The following is a 19,067-nucleotide window of genomic DNA, read 5'->3' as shown; positions in this document are numbered from 1 at the left end:
TACAGCCAGAGCTTGTCCACATTTGCCTGCCTGCCCCAGTGTCCCTCTGCCTTTGGGCACCAGCTGATTCACTCTGCTCTCTCCCCCTACCCAATCCCTTTTGTAATCTGCAGAAAGAAAATTGTTCCACACAAGTGTGAGGCAAAAAAAAGGCATCACAGCTGATTTTCAGGTTGATGGTCTTTGTGCAGCCTTGCAGATGCCCCTATTGGTTATTGCAATGTGCGTGAATGTTTAGCCTACCATAGCTTTCGGGACAGCCAGGATGCTGAGAGAAATCCCTTGGAGCTATTTCTATGGGATTTATTGACTGTTCTGTTGTACTGCTGACTGATTCCTTCACAGACTTAGGCACTGTTTTGTAGACATTGTACCCCAAGATAAATTTATTCGTTCACCCATTATGTGACCTGTGTATTGGATCAGACATGTACAATAGACCCTGGTAGCAGCAGTTCGAGCATTGATGAATTGAATGTCTATCTTCTGAGGTTCATGACAGCAGCTTGCTTGCTACAAACTCTCTTAAAAGGATTACCTAACCATTGCACAATTGCTATGGAGACCAGATGGTCTTTTTGCCTGTTTCTTTAGACAAATTGTGTTCAGTGTTCCCTTATGAATAGATGTAAACCCTTCAAAGCCCCCTTGTTGAATGTACTTTCTGCTCCCAGATGAAGAATTCTGAATGTAAACTCATTGCTCATTTGTGGTCTGTGCCTCCTGGATCAAGGAAGGCAGTTTTGCTGGGGGTTCACAGTTTGTTCGGCAGCTTGGAGTGTAGGAAGTTTGTGTGTTGTCTTCTGTTTACCTTCAATCTTTTGTTTAATCCATGTTGCATATGCCATTTTTAAGACTGTTTACATAAACGTGTGCACATAACAGCATAGGCAAATCGAATCTATGACGCAAGGGTATCTTAAACAGGAATGTTCCAAGTTGTTAGAATAAGAAATTAAAAAGATTTTTTTTTCTAGGCTTTTTGAGACTGTGTTTAGCTCTAGTTTACAATCTTTACCTTTGTTTTTGGTAGGCTTAGCAAAATACCTAGGTTACCAGTGAATTCTTTTAAATATCTTCAAGGATCTTATACAGTAAATAGCCACAAAAGAAGTCAAAAAAAGCAAAACTACACATTCAAATTACATGGGTATTCAATTAAAAATTATGAACAGCAGCCACTGAATTTATGCAGAGAAGAATATTTTTTTTGGTAGTATATTAAGAATAGTTTGTAGCTAAAAATGTGTATTCTAAAACTGAGCCTGAGATCTTGTACATTGTCTTTTCTACTGAGTGTTTCAATCCCTAAACCACTGGTGTGTTCTGTGAGATTCATCTTCTCTCCTTTTGATTTGAGTTGCGGCTTTTGTGTGCCAGCTGAAGAGACAGTATGTTCAGATGGTCAGGAAGAACTTAGGTCTTGTTACGTTTGTGTGTGTGCAGCACTTGGTGCTTTTTCTTGTCTTACTGGCAGATTAACTTAAAAACCAGAACAATCCTGAAGAGGGAGGTTGCTGGGTAGTTGGTGAATTGCACAGTGGCCTTTCATGGCAGAGGTCATAGTTGGAATCCAGGCTTGGGGAAAGATAAACAGGTGCTGTGGGACATTGCTCTGACCAGTTTAGTCCACATTGTAAAGATCACTGAACACTCCTGCCATCTGTAATTGGTCTTCCAAAAAGAAAACCGGGGGGGGGGGGGCTCAGAGTTTGCTTTAACTTGTTATTGAGAGGGGACAAGGACAGAATTAGAAAAAAACCCACCCAAACAGTGACTTGATTGTATTAATTCAATGTCAGTTATTAAAGTACGTGTATAAAAATGTATGTCTAGAGTCCAGGAATCCCTGAAATAGACCTCTCCTCTCCATTTTTAATTTCAGTCTGTGGGGTTTTTTTTTTATAATTGTTTTGCTTATAGCTGGAGTAAAGTGTATGTTCTACTTGACTGAAAGACCTTCTTTGTCTTTTTGGTGTTTTCTAGGAAGGCTGCGTGCAACTCCATCCTGGTTTTGGCAAGTGTAATGGCTGGCCACGAAGACAATGCAGAGCATGTTAACTGCTAACTGTGCCCGTGTTTAAGAGTGATTCTACAGGTTTGCTCTTTGTTCTATACTATGCTTTTCATATAAAAGTGCTAAGGGATAGATGTAGGAATGTTAAAATAAATACAGACTCTAGGAGATAAGATTATGCTTTTGCAGTGGCTTATTTTGACAACATTTTAATGAGGCTATAGTATATTCTCCTAAGAGTGATAGTCTGAGATTCGACATGCAAAGAAGCGTAGTGCCAATGGAAAATCACTTTGATGTTTCTGTAAATTACAAAACAATGGAGATTCACTCCAAATAACAAAAAAATCAGATCAATCTTTTTTACTTCAGGGTACACTTTACGTAGGTCCAAAATCTTCTGTCATCTCACTGGGGCAATTTGACTGCTCCAGTGTGTGCTATTCACTGTGAATTCAGTAAAAAGCTGAACTACCAAACTGTGTCATGCTGAACAAACATAATGATGTTTTGTGCTGTAATGGAAGATGAGGCTATTCAATAACCAAGTTATTTTTTAGTTGGATTTTCTTTTTCCTTTATCCTGGATTGACTCCACGTAAACACAAAGTTGGGTTTTGCTGAACAGTTCACTGAAGCAACACTTGGTTGCAAAGAAAGCAGCCAAGATGAAACTGCAGTGGGCTTGTCTCCTGACAGAAGGGATTTCTTTGAAAGTACAGTTCACTTATGTTTAAGTTATGATTATCTTGCTGTCTCCCTTTCATTATGCCATTGTTCTGGGGAGCCAAAGATTTTGTAAGTTATAAGAAAAGGACGTTGCCAAGGGTGTGGGTGGAGAAAGGTGTTGACATGATTTCAATGGAGTTAGATTCCAGCTTTATAACAGAGGGGCAATGAACCACACAGAGAATAGGCTTTCCTAGCCTGCCCCTAAAAGAAGTTCAGTTATGAATTTAATGTTGTAAATGGCTATTTAATGGCTTTTTTTTGAAACAATTGTTTCATATTATTTTTAAAGAGGCACTTTCCTGTGTAGATGGTAAAAATGGTCTGTTACTTTTTTGCTAATAGCCATTGTTTCTAATGAAACTCTACTTAATTTAGTGGAAAATGGGGAATTCAGAAAGCCAATACAGTCTTCAGGGATCGAAAAATCATGCTGCTGCTACAGCCAGTGCCAAGCAGAAGCCTTGTTCTCTGAAAATTCGCAGCATTCATGCTAAAGATGAAAAGTCTTGCTCTATGCATGGATGGGGACATACCAATAGTGGCTCAAACTACAAATCAAGGTCCCTTGCCAGAAGCTGCCTTTCACACTTCAAGAGTAGTCAGCCTTATTCATCTAGACTCGGTGACACTGTGGTGAAGGTCTCTAAAAGCAATGCCCATGCCAAACACAGGACAAATACCTCAGGGGACTACTGCCAAGGAAGTAGTGCGGTGTTTTTGCCAGAGAACGGTTTCCATTATATTGGCCTTCAAGCTGGAAGCAATCACACTGCCTCTCGAGAATGCAATGGGCACATTTTAAATTGCTATGGAAAGAATGAGAGTCTTGCGTCAACCTCCCCATCAGAGGACAGGAGAAGTCCGAAAGTTCTCATTAAAACATTGGGGAAGCTGGATGGTTGCTTGAGAGTCGAGTTCCACAATAGCAGCAACAGCAAGGTACCGACTGAGGAGTCCAGTGGACCAGTCCAGTTGCTGAGATATTCACCTGCATTGGAATCTAAGCCAAATAACCTGCTCGATGTTAGGAGGAACTCCAGTGCAGACTGTTCTTCAAGTCATCGTCTATCACCTACCAATTCAAGGCTTCGATCTAGTAAAGGGAGCTCACTCAGTTCTGAGTCTTCATGGTATGACTCTCTCTGGGGAAATACTGGGGATATCAATGAGCTAGATGGTCCATACTTGACCAGGAGCACTCCAGATACAAGCATTCATGCCAGTTTCCCAGCAAGCGACAACAAGAAGTCCTTCAACCAAAGTTCATCTCTTTCCTCACTCCGAGATATCTATAAGGATACAAATTTGGAAAACACTCCTTCACCTGGGATCAGGCTCTCTGACGAGTACATTGACACTCATGGAACCCTAAGCAACCGTGTCTCATTTGCCTCAGACATTGATGTTCCCTCCAGGGTAGAGCAGGGAAGTCCTGCACATTACTCCTCCTACACTCTCCCATGCAGAAAGTCCAAGCCCCTCAGTGAGGATGCATCCAAGAAGGATACATTAAAAAACCGAATGCGACGCATCAGTGACTGGACAGGAAGCCTCTCAAGGAAGAAGAGGAAGCTGCAGGTATGTAGGAAACCCCAGCTTAAGTGCCTGAAAATTGGTTTGTAGATTCCTCTTACAAATGTAGCGATTGCATCATGTTTGTCTTTCTCACAGGATAATTACTTGCTAATCTGATTTAGTAATTTGTGGAATTCTGAGAAGCATTGCATCCCTGGAGCTGTCTGAAATTGCAATATCAAAAAAAGATGAATGTTTGCATGTGCAAATTTTCCCTTCCTATTTTGTCAGTTTCCTAGTTAACTCCAGTTTCTGCAGCCTAACCTCTCAGTGAATTAGCTTTTGAAATAATTTTTGAAATCATTGCATCACTTAAAAAGTAACTTGGAGTTTTTAAGCCTTCTCTTTTTTTCACCTGTGCCATGAATCAGCATATGTTTCTGAAGAGTGTGGAAACAGCAGTAGAAGGAGGATTTATAACTATCTTTGAAAGTATTCTCTATTCGTATTATTGGCTTTGCCATTCACTTTGGTTTTATTGCCAGTCCATCTCTAGCAAGGCAAGCAGCTGTAGAGTATGGACCAGGGCTGTTGGTTCTGCCTCCACCTCCACTAAGGCATTACATCATGCTTAGTTCACCAGATGGGAAAGCTTGAGTTGCCATCTGGCTCACTGGGAGATGGTGGTGTGAAGAAAGAGATGGGAGGAGGACAAGATGGAGGGAAAGGATGTTTCCTTAGAAGAATTTAAGGCTAATCCCATTAACAGGAATTTAGGATGCCTGTGGTTAGTAATGAAATTCTCATCTCTAGCTGTAGGTCCCAGAATTGGCTCTTTAAATACCAGACTGTGCCTGGACTTCTGCCTCTGAATTCACAAGCTGAAATGGAGGGCACAGACTGTTTTTGGTTTTGGTTTGGATTTTTAAATTTTTTTTTATTTTTTTAATCTTCCCTAGTGTTTCTTACACAGGAAAAATCACTGTGCTTCCCTAAATCCTTTTCAGAAACATTGGAGGGCTGACCACTTCAGAAGTGAGCAGAGTGAAGGCAACACCGTCTTCTGTAACTTAGGCAGCAGCTGTGCAGTAGATCATAACACATGTTTTATATGGCATGTAAAGCAAATATTGTCTCCCGTGCTGGAAATTCAGACAGGTATCGTGCTTAGCAGGCACCTATCATTGCGATGTAAACCACTGACAGACCCTTAGGCTCAGAAGTAAGGTCAGCATAAGGTTTGACAGCATAAATCCTAGGTGCAGGCTACGGAACTGGGAAAATGAAAATAAAAGCTGTTTATTTGGATCACTTCTTTTGTGAGTTGGTGCTCATGTACTTTATCGGATGCTGTCTCTTCACCTTTTTACTTTGCTGTGAAAGAGAAGGCGAGGCAGAAAAACTGGAATCTGTGAAAAGCCTCAGCACCTAGAGCTGGGATTCTTCACTGGTTTCAACATCTGTAGCTGTTCTGGATTTTACAGCCAGGCTTTATGTATGATCTCTGCATCCCAGACCTTTGCCATGTATTACTTAGTTATGACATTTTCAGAATGGTATTTGTGGTGCACAATTCATAGCTGTTTTGAATTCACTGTGCAGTGAGCTGACTTCAGACACAGCAAGGAAATTTGGCTGGTGAGATTGCATCAAGCTTGAATCTGATTCTGGAAGAAGGACATAAGCCCTAGCTCAAAAATGGCAATTTCTTAGAAAATGGCATAGGATATAGTAATTGATTTTTATCAGACAAATACCCAGTGACAGGAAGGATAAGAGTGGTGCTTTAATGCTTTATGATTTTGCCTTCCTTGTGAGGCTTGGTCAGTTCCTTTCTGCCTTGCACACTTTGAATAACCTGCCATCTCTTCTGGGGGTTGCTGTGTTGTAGTTTGCTAATGATTAAACTCTTACTGGATCCTTTGGCTTAAAAATGCAGAAGTACCTTGTGTGGTTATGATGTGTCACAGGGTTAAGTCCCTCTTTGCAAGACTGTTAATCACAGTGATTGTAGCCTTTGTGCTTTGCTCTGAACAGCTTGTCCCTTCCTCAGCACATTACTAATAACTGACTGTGAGTCACTTGGGCTGAATGTAGGTGAAAGCTGGAATATTTCCCTATAAGTAGGCCTAAGCACCAGTGCTGACTGGGTGGATAGGTCCCTCCAGCTGACCCAGCAAAAACAAGTTGACCAGTCCTCCTTCTTCACGGGGCACAGGACTAGGAGGCGCAGTCTTGGGATATTGAGGCCAGTGCCCTGCTGCTAGAAAGGCAGTGGAGTTTAATCTCCTTTGTGAGCAAATTGCAATTTAAAATCAAGTGGGGTTTTCCCCATCTTGAAGTCTGTTTCCAGACCCTCTTACTCCAATACTTGCTAATTTGTAGGGTAAATGTAGTCCTGGCCAGTTTGTTCTGATGCCAGCATTGTCTGCTACATTAATTATTCCTCCCTATTATTTAATCTGTTATGATTTGGTTAAAGGGAGAAATGGTTTATTTTCTCGGGCCACATTTGAGGGGTTATGCAGACTCTTTTTTGTCTCCTGTCTGAAGATAGGAAGTCTGTTTCCTTTTTAATTCTGGCACCCTTCCTCTGCACCTGTTTTAAATCATCCATAAACAGATTTGGATATGGGATATTTCAGAGGAGCCTATGGCTGTAACCTGTCTAGTGATTTGGATGTTTCCTTACGTCTGACTTGCTCTGATACTTGATCTGATATATCCTGGAATTTAGTTTGCCTTTCTAATAATGATAACATGTTAAGACTTGCAGCCATTCTGTGCCATGATCCAGCTTTCATGGCATGAGAGTGTCCTAATGTGTTCCCTGGCACTCGGCTGCACAGCATGTCCTCACTTGGTTTAATTGTTGCCAAAATGGCATTAGGTAGATGATGTATCAGGATACATTCTGTGTGAGCAGCAAGGTATATATGATGCATGTACAACCTGTGGAGAGAATTCAGGCAGGCTTGTTGCACAGTCAGCCACTGCTAAGGTGGTGGTGTAAAGTCAGTGTGCAGCTGTATAACATGGAGAAATTGCTATCTATAATGAAAATCCAGCCACCAGATACTGCTGCTGCAGATAAATAGTAAGTAGCCTCTGAATAATTTCTGAAATTTCCTGACTTCATAAGCCAGAGCCCTGAAGTGTGGTGTAAAGAGAATTTAAAGTAGAAGTACTTAGAGACAACCTCTTCCTTTGGCTTGAAAATTAGTATTAGATTTTACTTTGAGCTTGAGCCCTAATGAATTTTGCAGGCTGCATTGTTTCCTGTATTGTTCTTCTTGTTATTACATGTATCACTTTGTCTAATTGATATCTTAGCCACTCTTTCTTTTGCATAATCTACAACTGTTCCAGGGTATATCTCAGACATTGAGAGGTCTGCTTGAGTGCAACTGAGCAGAACCAGTGATAGTTTTCTTTCATTGCTAGGTGCAACAGAGAGTAAACAAGTGGTGAGTCGCCCGGCAGGGAAACCACCATCAGCAGTAATTTGGGTCAGACCTTTTCAGTGGTGTACAGATACTGCTACAGTGACACCCTCACTGAGGACCAACAGAGACTGAGTGACCCTGCCAATTCTGTTCTTTAAAGAAAAAAACAAAATACAAGTGATGTTGTCATGGTGAACTGCACATATTAATTTTGGTTCCTGTGTTTACTCTGCTCTGGTACTTCCTCATTTCTACCCTTTCTTTGTGCATGGAAGAGAAATAGGATGTGGTTAGTGGTTGTTCATGGACAGGTTTTATCCCACCCTTTTCATTAATGCTTGTTATTTCAGTAGTGGCCCTTCACAGCAGACACCATCTCATGTTGTTTTTCTCACTAATGCTTTGGGACTGAAAAAAACACATATTTTTCATAAACTGTGTGCTAGTCTTCTAGAGGGCACTGTCAGTTCCTGGAGAATAATCAAACAATTAAAATAGAGGATTTTGGCACACATGTACAGTGACAATAATTAAAAAGAGGGTGAAGAAAGCTTCCAGTTTCCCACTGAACTGCAGATGGCCGGCACAGTTGTACGATCCATGTTGTACTGTTGCTTTGTGGGCATAAACACATTGCACGTGTGATTATTCCCTTCCTTCTGTTTCTCTCCCTTTACCCCATAGAAAGCAAAACTGCTGATGTTTAGGGGGTTACTCTCCCTAGGGAGATGTTTAGTGAGTTCTCTCAGAGAACTCTGATTAACAGTCTGCAATAAGATTTGAGGAGGGTGCTCCATTACCCTGAAGAATTGAATTGTTGTCACCAGACACAGTGATCTGAAAAGCCAGACTTGAACTTCAGTGTACTGTAAGAGAATGTGGGTTTCTGTTCAAGTTGGCTTTTGTGAGGCCATGACCAGCAGTGTCCTGCTGTTTGAGAAATGGCTTGTCTGGTGACACTTGGGAGGGTGTGTGATCCCACTGTTGCTCTTGGCTCCATTCTGGAGATCCTGATACTATCAAAACACGGCACAGCTTTGCCACTGAAGTCTTGAAGAGCACTGGGTAGGAAGCAAAGGAACAAAGAAGTAGTTGCTTTCAAAGCTGCCGATGAGAGCAGCTCAAAGGAGACCAAGGTTTATTTACTTCATTCATGTACAGAAGTCTATGAGCAAATAAATGCTTTTAGAGAGGCAGTCTAAACTTGAAAGTATAATAGCTTTATTATTATTGAGGCTAATAGCTTTGCTTTTTGAATTGTTCATAGCAGCCTCTTCCCTCACACTTTTACTGCAAAAGGCATCAGGATTTTTTTTGTGTTCTTAAATCATAGTTGCTTTTAAAAAGCATCAGCAGTGTTTCAGTTGGAAAGACAATAAATGGCTTTGTATGATGGATGATGTGATTCTCAATAGTGAAGTCAGACCAAGGGGTCTAACCAAGGATGAAAATCCCTGTCCATTACTGGACCTTGGGAGAGTTGTGACCATTCAGCTCATTACTGGGAAAGGTTTAAGAAAGAAAAGGACTAATCCGCCAACAACATCCCATGTTAACAAGCAATTGCAAGAAATGGGCCTAGGTTAGCATCCATGCCATCAGGTCTGAGTATTTCTAATAACGTTGGCCAGCCCTCTCAATACAGAGGATGAAGTTGCACAATACAATTAGGAGAAAGGCCTGGCAGTGCTTGATGAAATAGTCAGGCTTCTGGGGGGGTTTCAAGAAGTAAGAAAATGCACACCTCTGCAGTCTGGAGACCAGATTTGTGCCAGTCAGCAAGCACATCTTTTGTTTTTTTTTAATCAAAAGTTAGTTTTTTGTCAATTGGTCAATACTGACAGCTTAAAATAGTCTCAACTTTTGACCCTTTTTGTGTTGGCTAAGCAAAGTTTGTATGGCAAATAGAAAGTGAAGGTAAAATCAGCCTAGCTCTGCTGAAGCTAAATATAGGTGTCATCAAAGTATTGAAAACCCTGCAATATTTATTATTTCTTTATGAAACTTATTGTGACACTGTTCCTGCTTATATTCAAACAGACATGTAAGTAGTGGTTGTTGGGTTTCAGCTGGATGATGTGGTTGTCTCCTGCAGTCCCTCAGGTTTCAGCCAAAGGAAGCCCCAGTAGTTAGTAGTGAATTTGGATATTACTCGCAGGTGTCTGACTTACCAAAGCACAGACTTAGTAGTTAAAGTTTAACAGGGTCCTTTTGAGAAAACTGTAAGTGGTGGCACTGACAGTGTGACTGCTGAGGCAAAGCCTGTGATGTAATGATGAAAAGAGGTGGCCCTTGATGAAGGATCTGGCTGTGGCTAAACTTGAAGCAAATTTAAATACCAAATATGTGTGTCTTTTCATTGTAGCTGTGGTGCTTGATCACCGACAAATTCCTTTTTCCTTTGCACAGGAGCCAAAGTGTAAAGATGAGAGTGAATACTTTGACAGCAGAATGGACAACTTCACTACAGACATGTTGGCACCGTCACAGCTCTCTGCTTTGCTGTGGTCACCCGGCTCCAGCCATGTCCTGTCCCAGAGAAGTGAGTCCACCAACGCAGTCAGCAGTGATGCTCTGAGGCAGAACATTTATGAAAACTTCATGCGGGAGCTGGAAATGAGCAGGACGAACCTAGAGAACACTGAGACTTCTTCAGAAACAGAGGACTCCAGTGGCGAGTCCCTCAGCTCCTTGGAACAGCTGGATTTGTTGTATGAGAAAGAGCAAGGAGTGGTGCGCAGGGCAGGGTGGCTGTTCTTCAAGCCCCTGGTGACCCTGCAGAAGGAGAAGAAGCTGGAGCTGGTCACGCGGCGGAAGTGGAAGCAGTACTGGGTCACACTTAAAGGTAAACCATCATGTTGCTCATTAGGCTTGGCAGTGGCAGTTATTTCCATTGTGTCTTGGCAACTTTTCATGCATGCTGGTTCCTGCAAGCAGGTTAAGTGGGATCAGAAGTTTATGCCTAACTTCACCTGGTCTACACATATGCTTAAAGTGGTGCATGTGCCTAAGCAGCCCACTTAATCGAGGTGGTGCTCATGTCTGTGGGATTGTATGTGCAGGCTTGTGGTTCATACTATAGCAAGAGTGTTGTTTTGTTTGACTTCCCAGTTTCTGTACTCATGCAGAATTGGGGGTTTGGAAGATCCTTTTGGATGGAGGAGATCCAAGACCAAATTGAACCAAAGCTGAGAAAAATACAGAAGCCACACCACTGTCTCAGGGGGAGTCAAAACTGAAGGATCAGAATAAGTCCTGGGTGTCCAATTCCCAGTTACAGGCACACAATTCCCTGGGGTTTGCTATGAGGTTTACTTAAAGTTGGGTTAAGTTAATGTGAAAATTTTCAGTTCATGTAACAATGTAGTGAAGGGATGAACTTCCATGCTAGAGCATTTACACTGAAAACTATGCAGTTCAGGTCAGAGGAAACTGAAACAGGAGCAGGGGAAACCCTCAGGTGCCTGAGGCTTAGCTGCCACGGACAGCGTGAATGCCATGGGTTGCCTTTCTCCCTCCTTTCCCTGATGACCTTTCACTTTACCCCACAGTGCCAATCCCTTCTGGCTTTCAGCAATGCCCATCTTCACATTTTCCCTGGCTACTCCTGCTGTGAAACAGCCCTTTAGGAGGGGAATCTGCTTAAAAGGGGCTGCTGCTAATGGGGCTGTGGTGCAATTGCTGCTCTCACAGTGCACATGCGTGGCTCAGAGTAATAGAGCAGGTAGGTGTGCCACAAGAAGTGCATGGTTGTCAGGCAGTGTGAGACAAACAATAACATCTATTGTGGGGAGGAAGAGGAATTTAATGGGTGAGTTCATAGTCTTATTTTTATATTTTGAATTGCATCCAAAGGATTTGCCTTTCAGTAAATATAATGCTAAGTTAATGAATAAGGAAATGATCAAACTTAATAATTTCCTAGCGTATCTGGGGATGGAAGAGAGAAAATAACAGCTTTCCCACAGGTTGCCCTTTTCAAAATCCTGCATGGGTGTAGACCTGAAGGAAAATGAACAGCAAACAGCAAGTGTTGGGCACGGTGCTGTTGATAGCACTGGTTTAAAAGAAGTGCACATGCAGGAATGTAGCAGTTCTGCCTAATAATTTAGAGACCTGTTATCAAGGGATCAAAATGTAGGCAGTCTTAACAGTTTAAATTACTTATCTTGGTCATCAGATAGCATGATTCATGCATGCAAGCAGTGTATACAAAAGGGAAACACAATATCTGAGTTCTACCCTCTTATTGTATGTCTTTGTGTTCTGGAGTATGAATATGAGTTTGATTTGCCTCTTGTAAAATTCAGGTAATTTCTAAACCTATCAACACTCTAAACTGAAGTACATCGTATACTAGTAGTTCATGCATTTCTAGGATAATGAAGCTCTGGAAAGGAATTTAGGTACTTCATATGCAGTTCTTTGCTATAAAATTGGCCCATTGGTGACCTTGAGCAAGTGGCATCCCTTCTTGCTTCCTGAATTTTCCCAGCTATAAAAAGGAATAATAAAATTCTTTGTAATAAACTTTTATTAACTTCAAACATTATAAGAAGTATTAAATACAATGCTTTTTACTTTGGGTGTGTGATATAGATGCATTCATGGTGCAGAATCTCTTCCGCTCTGTTAGCTGTTTTAAATATACATTCCTCATTTCCTTGATCTTGTACCTTTATTGTCCTGTGGAGACTTCTGATGCCAAAATAAACTTGCCTGTCTGGATATCAAGGCGTAGTTCTGTTTTCATAATATGCTATATCAAGATCAAGGCACTTGCTTTGGTTCTCCTTATGCAGAGTTTTGAATAAATCTGTCTTTAATTTGTTCTATAAGTTTAAATAGCCAAGGTATTTAAAAATACAGCTAAAAATAGCCATATATGCAAATGGAGAACAGCATGTTTCTTTGCACTCCGTTGAGATGTGTTTAATTATAAATATGCAGAAGGCTTATAACCATCTGGTTACCTGCCAGACTTCAAAGTATACGTGTCCTGAGGCCCCTTGCTCTACTTTCAGGGCCACCAAGACCTGAGCTGGAATAGTAACCCTTTAACAAGAGGAACTCTCTTTTCCATCTGTCCTGTCTAATTAGTTTATTTTAATGAGGGAAATTGCATTCCCATTGCCCTCCCCCTTTGATTCAAGTTCTGATTAAAATACTTGGATGCTAATCAGTCCCAGTGGGTCTGTCAGAGTTTATGAAACTAGCTGCTTCCTGGAATCACTTGGCTTGACCTAAACATATACCTGGGGTGCCATACACCTGAACACACATGCATGCCCTTCAGTGTCTTTTTGTTAATGTACATATAAACTGTAAGGATAAAAATGATATATCTTTAGTTACCTTTTTGATAACACATAGGGGAGCATATGGGAGTTTAAAGTAGAACTTAATTTTTTTTCCTAAAATGCAGAAGTTGAAGTAGTTGCACAGTCCTGCTGCTGCTGCTGAGTATAAGAGAGAACTTGGTTTTGTTGGTGTAGTTCGCCCTGTTACGTTAAAATGACAAGTGCCATGCCTGATACACAGAATACAATAAACCATATCTTTCTTTTCCAACAGCAGAGATCTCCAAGTGTTTCTGTGTCATAAAGATCAAGTGAGGGCTGCTAAGGGGAAAGGATGGGACCAACTCTATAGGATTTGTTCTTATCCTAAATATTCTGCCAGACACTCTGGACAGTAACAGGAAAAGGTGCACTTAAGTAGTATAGAAGCATTTCTATTTGTTGGATTCTTTCCTTTGACAACTGTTCAATTATCAGGTGATTTGGTCAGTAAGCTCTGATACATATTTCCCTTTTTCTTGTAACTGTACATTAGCACTGGAGAATGTGATTACCTGAATGCAGTGGAGGAGCAGGTATAAAGTACTTCCATTGAGGATCAGTGGAATCTGTCTCTGCCAAACAGCAGCACAGAGCTTCTGCCCCCCTGGAGAGTTGTCCTAGCCATTTCTGATGCTTGTTCTGTGATGGACTTCACTTTTTGTACACTTGAAATCTGGGCTATATGAGGACAAGTGTATTCCACCTCATAACTTGTTACAGCAAATGTGTTCCATAAACTCTAGTAGGCCCAACTTTCCCCTTTATCAGACAGAAGAATCAAAAAATCCACTTGATTTTGGTTCTAATGTCAGATTTTACCCTTGAGGAAGTTCCCCTCAAATTTATGTGGCTTTGGATGATGTGTTTGGGATTTTTAGTGCAGCATTAAGTGCAAATGTTAGAGAATTGCTAAAATAAAATTTGAACTCTATTTTTACCTAAGTCTTTTGCAAGCATTCACAGAGGAAATGTTTCTGTTTTAGAAGTTTTGATATATCCCTTTGATACACTCCTAGGTGCATGTGCATGTGTACACATATTGTGTCACACAGGGAAACACCAAATGACTGAAAAACAGAATGTCAACCCAAAATCTCAGTTTTGGTGCTGTGCTGTGTTGTGGTGCCTTTTTGATTTTAAAGAAAAACCAGCAAAAAGCAGGAGAGAGACGACAATGCTGTAGCTCTAGCAAACTCAAACCTTGTATTGGCTGAATTTTAAGTCCTCTACTGAATATGTATTGGTCTTACAGGAGTAATATGTACATGGATTACTAGGCCCTAAGGGATCCCTGTGATCCTTTGGTCTGACTTGCTATGTAAAATAGCCATAGGTCAGCTTTAAATTAATTCCTGGATGAATGTGAGCTTATCTTTTGGGGAAGGCTCGCCTTGCTGGAGAGCCCATCATCAGCCTCAGATTTTTCTAACTGCTTAGATTATCCTCAGTTTTCAAAATGTATTCACAGTATCTGGTCTTAGTTCTTCCAGCTTAAACCTTCAGCCACAGTATAGTGTTAATTTATCTTCCGAATTAAGGAAAAGGCACCAAACCCTCCATTGTTAAGCTGCCATTTCCCAGGGGTGAAAGTGAGGGTTATTTACTTGTTTTTTTTCTGGATGCATAACTAGCCTTAGAAATTCTTGAGAAATCTAATTTAGAACCATATTATTTTAGTGATGTAGTTCAGTCAGTGATCCCTTGAACAGGCAAACTGATGCATCTCATCAGACAGTGGATTTTAATATGAGGCAGAAATGGAAGGCTAGTGGGGATGGAGGAGACAAGGCCTTCTTGAGCTAGCTTCACTCATAAAGGCAACATGGCAATGCAATCATATTGTCTGGGACTGGGAACAGATCTCCTCTGCTGTTCTCCGGAAGTAATTCCTGTTGTTACACTCAGGATTGTCATCATCAAGGATGATGCATGCTTTCTGGATGCAAGTTTTGTACCTTGGATATTACACTATTTGCAAGACCCACTTTAAACTGTTTTTAATTAATCGGAATTGTCTTAGTCTCCAGTTTGCAGGTAGGTGGAGGGAAATCCAGTTTAAATTTGAGAAGTTTATTCACTATGCATGTTGTATAAAGATAAGAATTTCTGCAAATCTTTTCGACAAATACAAAGATTTCTTAAATGGCTCTTACGAGAAAGTTGGTTTAATTTAACAAACAGAAAAGCCAATTTAACTAAGCAGGCATGAATCTTTTCTACAGGCTTTAAAACTGTAATAGGCTGAGTTTATTCATAGGATCACAGAACGGTTTGGATTAGAAGGTACCTTTAAAGATACAAAGTCCAATCCCCTATCATGGGCATTGATATCTTTCACTAAATCAGGTTACTCAAGCCCCATCCAATCTGACCTTTGACACTTCTGTTCTGAGTTATCCTGTTTTATTTTTTAAATCCAGGAATGTTTGTTATGTCCCTACTAGATGCCTGTTCCAACTTTTCATTGGCAAATTCATCATTGTCTTTGCCTTTTTTCCAGTTTAGATTATCTTCATTTGTTCTTTTTTGCTCAGAAGAGGGACTGATCGGAACTGATGTTCCCAGTTGCCGAAGGATGTCTTAATTCACAAAAGCATTAAAGTAAGAGAACTCAAATGGAAGTTCCAGAACTTACCTTCTCCTTATGTTTTTTTTTGTCCCTCTGAACTGCAAAGGTTGCACTCTGCTGTTTTATGAGACCTATGGAAGGAACTCACTGGAGCAGAACAGTTTGCCTCGATACGCCCTGTTTGCAGAAGACAGTATAGTCCAGTCTGTTCCAGAACATCCCAAGAAAGAAAACGTGTTCTGTCTCAGCAATTCTTTTGGAGATGTCTACCTATTTCAGGTAACAGTATGCATACAGAACTTTGTAGTTGTTTCCATTTTAGAATGTATTTATGAGTATGTACATGGGTGCATATGTTTGTATATACGCATGCACACAGATATCATGCTTGTGCCTTTAACTTAAAAAGAATAGCATGACTGTACTATTATACTCTGCTATTATAATATTGATTTGTGTGTATGACATGACCTCAGGTGTATGATATTTCACCAGTTGGCTCAGTCAGTTATGGTTCAGATACAAAAAGGAGGAAGATCACAAATCTGCAAAACCCTTTTGCTACATGGTTGTTACAAGCTTCTAAGAAAAATCAGCTTTTTTATCAATTTCTTTCGCATCTGTTAGCATTCCACCCTTACAGAATGGTGTGCTCAACCCCGAATCTGCTGGCCTTGAGGAGAGTTTGCTTGAGTAAGATATGCAAAAGCTAAAGCTGAAAGTATCTAAAGATTTTGGCTACTTATCTGCACCACTGGAAATGATAATAAAAAACAGTATTATGTAGAGCAGCCTGCATAGAAACATGTTGATTCATAGTCAATGCTTGTAAATAACTCCAGAGGTAGCTTGTGCATAGATACCTGTGTGTCCTCTCTCCACTAACTTGGCATTTTTTAAGGAAGGAAACACTTTTCCTCAGACCTTACATATAAAATGTTACCTTGCAGAAGGGGAGGTTTATCTTTGCAGTGTGGTGGGGTTTACCTTAATTAATTGGAGTTACATCTTTCCCACAGCTCATGAGGTTCTGTTGTGCTCCTGGAGCTCTCAGACCTTGCAGGTCTAAGAAGCAGAAGGTGAAGGTTGGAAGCAAGTTATGATGGAGTGGAGGAAAAGCTCAAGCTTCCTTTGTTTGCAGAGTTTTAAAGATAAAACCTTATTTCACTTGTTTTAAGATAAACTCCTAAGATCACAGAAAATCTGTCAAGCACTTCATGTCCTAGAGCTGCTGATTTTTATTATCTTTTTTTTTCCCTCTTGTCTGGTTATAATGTTGTGCTGTTGATTTGTTTCATAGGCAACAAGCCAGACGGATCTAGAAAACTGGGTTACTGCCATACATTCAGCCTGTGCTTCCCTCTTTGCGAAGAAGCTTGGGAAAGAGGACACCGTTAGGCTGCTAAAAAATCAAACCAAGAGTCTATTCCAGAAGATTGACATGGATGGCAAGATGAAAAAAATGGCAGAGTTGCAGCTCTCAATTGTTAGTGATCCAAAAAATAGGAAGGCCATAGAGAATCAGGTACTGGAAACAGTATTTTTACACGAGCATATTTACCATTATTTTCGGCCCTGACTGATGCTAGCAATTTATCTAGAGTGAGCTGAAGAGTATTAATGCTGCTTTTTAATATCTGCTAATTAGACACTCTGTCCTTGAGCAACTGCCATTGTTTTCCAGCTCAGTCCCTGGAAGAAGTTGGCTGTATTTTCCTGGAACAGAAATCCATCACTAGGGCTGCAGATTTATGCCATTAATCTTCTACCTATGAAAGAATATTGAATGAGGGCAGACCAGAGAGACAGAGTGTGAGATGGATCATGTGCAAATATCCACTAGTTAGCAAATGGTAAATTTATAATGAGCCTTTCCTCTGGTCTTGATCCCTTTGATCTTTATAAAATCTTACCTTACTATTGCTGAAGGTTTGTTGGCAAAGTCACTTCAGAGAAAAGTCAATAGGTAACTGGGTTTCCTAATCTTCTGATTTGACATCTCAGAGATTGACTTTTGCAAAGAAAAAAGAAGTCTTGATGCAATTAGTAACCAAGAATTCTTGATGTACTTAGTAAGCTAGCAGTTCTGAAAAAACATTATTCCTGAGGGAAAAGTTTGCATGTATGTAGCTCAGTTGTTTAGTATCTGTGGTTATTTAGTTGTCTTTTTCCCACTTTGAATAACAAGAGGAATATGAATTCTGGATTTGGTTTTGTGTAAATTTTGTGGTGTTTTCAATCATGTGGCAGTTATCATTCCACCATGCTGATGTATATTGTATAGCTAACACTGTAGTTTATAAGCTTGCTCTACATCCTGTGCTGGAAATCTTCACTGGTGATATATTTTGGGAAGTCAACGGAAATAGTGTGATTGACTTCAGAAGGACCATGGTGGGTTTTTTATGTAGAAAGATGAGGCACAGTCTTAATTAATTTCCACTGGGGGATTACCTTGGAAACTATGATTTCTATATAATTTCTCCTTTTCCTTCCACTTCCTCAGAAAAGCAATCACCCAACCTCAACTTTCTATTTTCTTTCACATCTGTATTGATTTAAAACCAATACTTCTCTGCTGAAGACTTAGTGATTCAGAGGGCTTTACAAGAAAGTGAAACCTTCTTTTGTTTCACAGTTAACCATCACCCAAAAGGCAGTTGCAGTATGGAAACCTGGACTTCTAAAGTTGCTATACCTATTTTAGTGTACATACATGTTTCTTTTTGGTGTTCAGCATATGAGCTGGAGAAGCTCATCTGATACAGTCTTTTAAATTTGGTGTATTTGCAGGCTATCAATTGATAAACCTAGTGCTAAACAGAAATGCAAACAAAAAAGTTACAAGGAAAATTTGTATTTTCTAAAGTAACGATTGTGTTGAACTGCTTGAAAAATGTCTTCAGCCTTGTGATCTGAAGACAGGGAGTCTTCTCTATCTGGTCCAGTAATAATAATAGACTTAATAACTGTTTAAGAGAAAATGGCAGCCATTCACACAGCTGTCGGTATTTTGGAGCAGTTTAGAAGAGGTAAGTGAAGCATCTGCAAGAGTACAGGCAGTGCCAGTAGTAGCAGTGCCAGTGCCACTAGCAGCATGGCTGGAAATCCCAAGCTGGCACATGCTACCTACAACCACGTGTTTCCGTTTCTATATGCAATAAATATGTTGTGGGTGTTGGTATTCCCCCAGGGTGTAACTTCTCCCCTAAACTGAAGAGAAGTAGGATGAAAGTTTGAAAATCCCCTGGCACCAAGATGCATTTCTAAGCCTATCTTCAAGAAAAAATTACTTCTCCTCACTGTTTAACCTGCTAGAGAAATCACTGTGTTTTCTGCGAATATGCAGCTCTAACTGCTACTGAAATTAGTGAAATGGGTTATTAGCATTTATTTGGATCTCTTTTAACAAAATATTGCACATTAAGTCAGAAGTGGTGCTGTCT

General features: G+C 40.4%; 1 protein-coding gene across 2 annotated transcripts in view; it reads left to right on the top strand.

Annotated features, from left to right (window-relative positions):
- TIAM2 (TIAM Rac1 associated GEF 2) overlaps positions 1 to 19,067 on the top strand; it is a 134,592-nt gene that overhangs the window by 45,697 nt on the left and 69,828 nt on the right. For both annotated transcript variants that reach the window (XM_031049768.2, XM_031049767.2), the window contains exons 2-6: positions 1,987 to 2,098; positions 3,125 to 4,327; positions 10,120 to 10,555; positions 15,728 to 15,900; positions 16,922 to 17,146. In XM_031049768.2, coding sequence (XP_030905628.2) covers positions 3,131 to 4,327; positions 10,120 to 10,555; positions 15,728 to 15,900; positions 16,922 to 17,146 — 2,031 coding nt within the window. In that variant the 5' untranslated portion in view covers positions 1,987 to 2,098; positions 3,125 to 3,130. The remainder of the gene's footprint in view (positions 1 to 1,986; positions 2,099 to 3,124; positions 4,328 to 10,119; positions 10,556 to 15,727; positions 15,901 to 16,921; positions 17,147 to 19,067) is intronic.

Source organism: Melopsittacus undulatus, chromosome 3 (genome assembly GCF_012275295.1).
Source record: "Melopsittacus undulatus isolate bMelUnd1 chromosome 3, bMelUnd1.mat.Z, whole genome shotgun sequence".
NCBI classification, from domain to species: domain Eukaryota; kingdom Metazoa; phylum Chordata; class Aves; order Psittaciformes; family Psittaculidae; genus Melopsittacus; species Melopsittacus undulatus.
The sequence above is the reverse complement of the archived record's forward strand: the minus strand, read 5'-3'. Positions and strand labels throughout refer to the sequence as shown.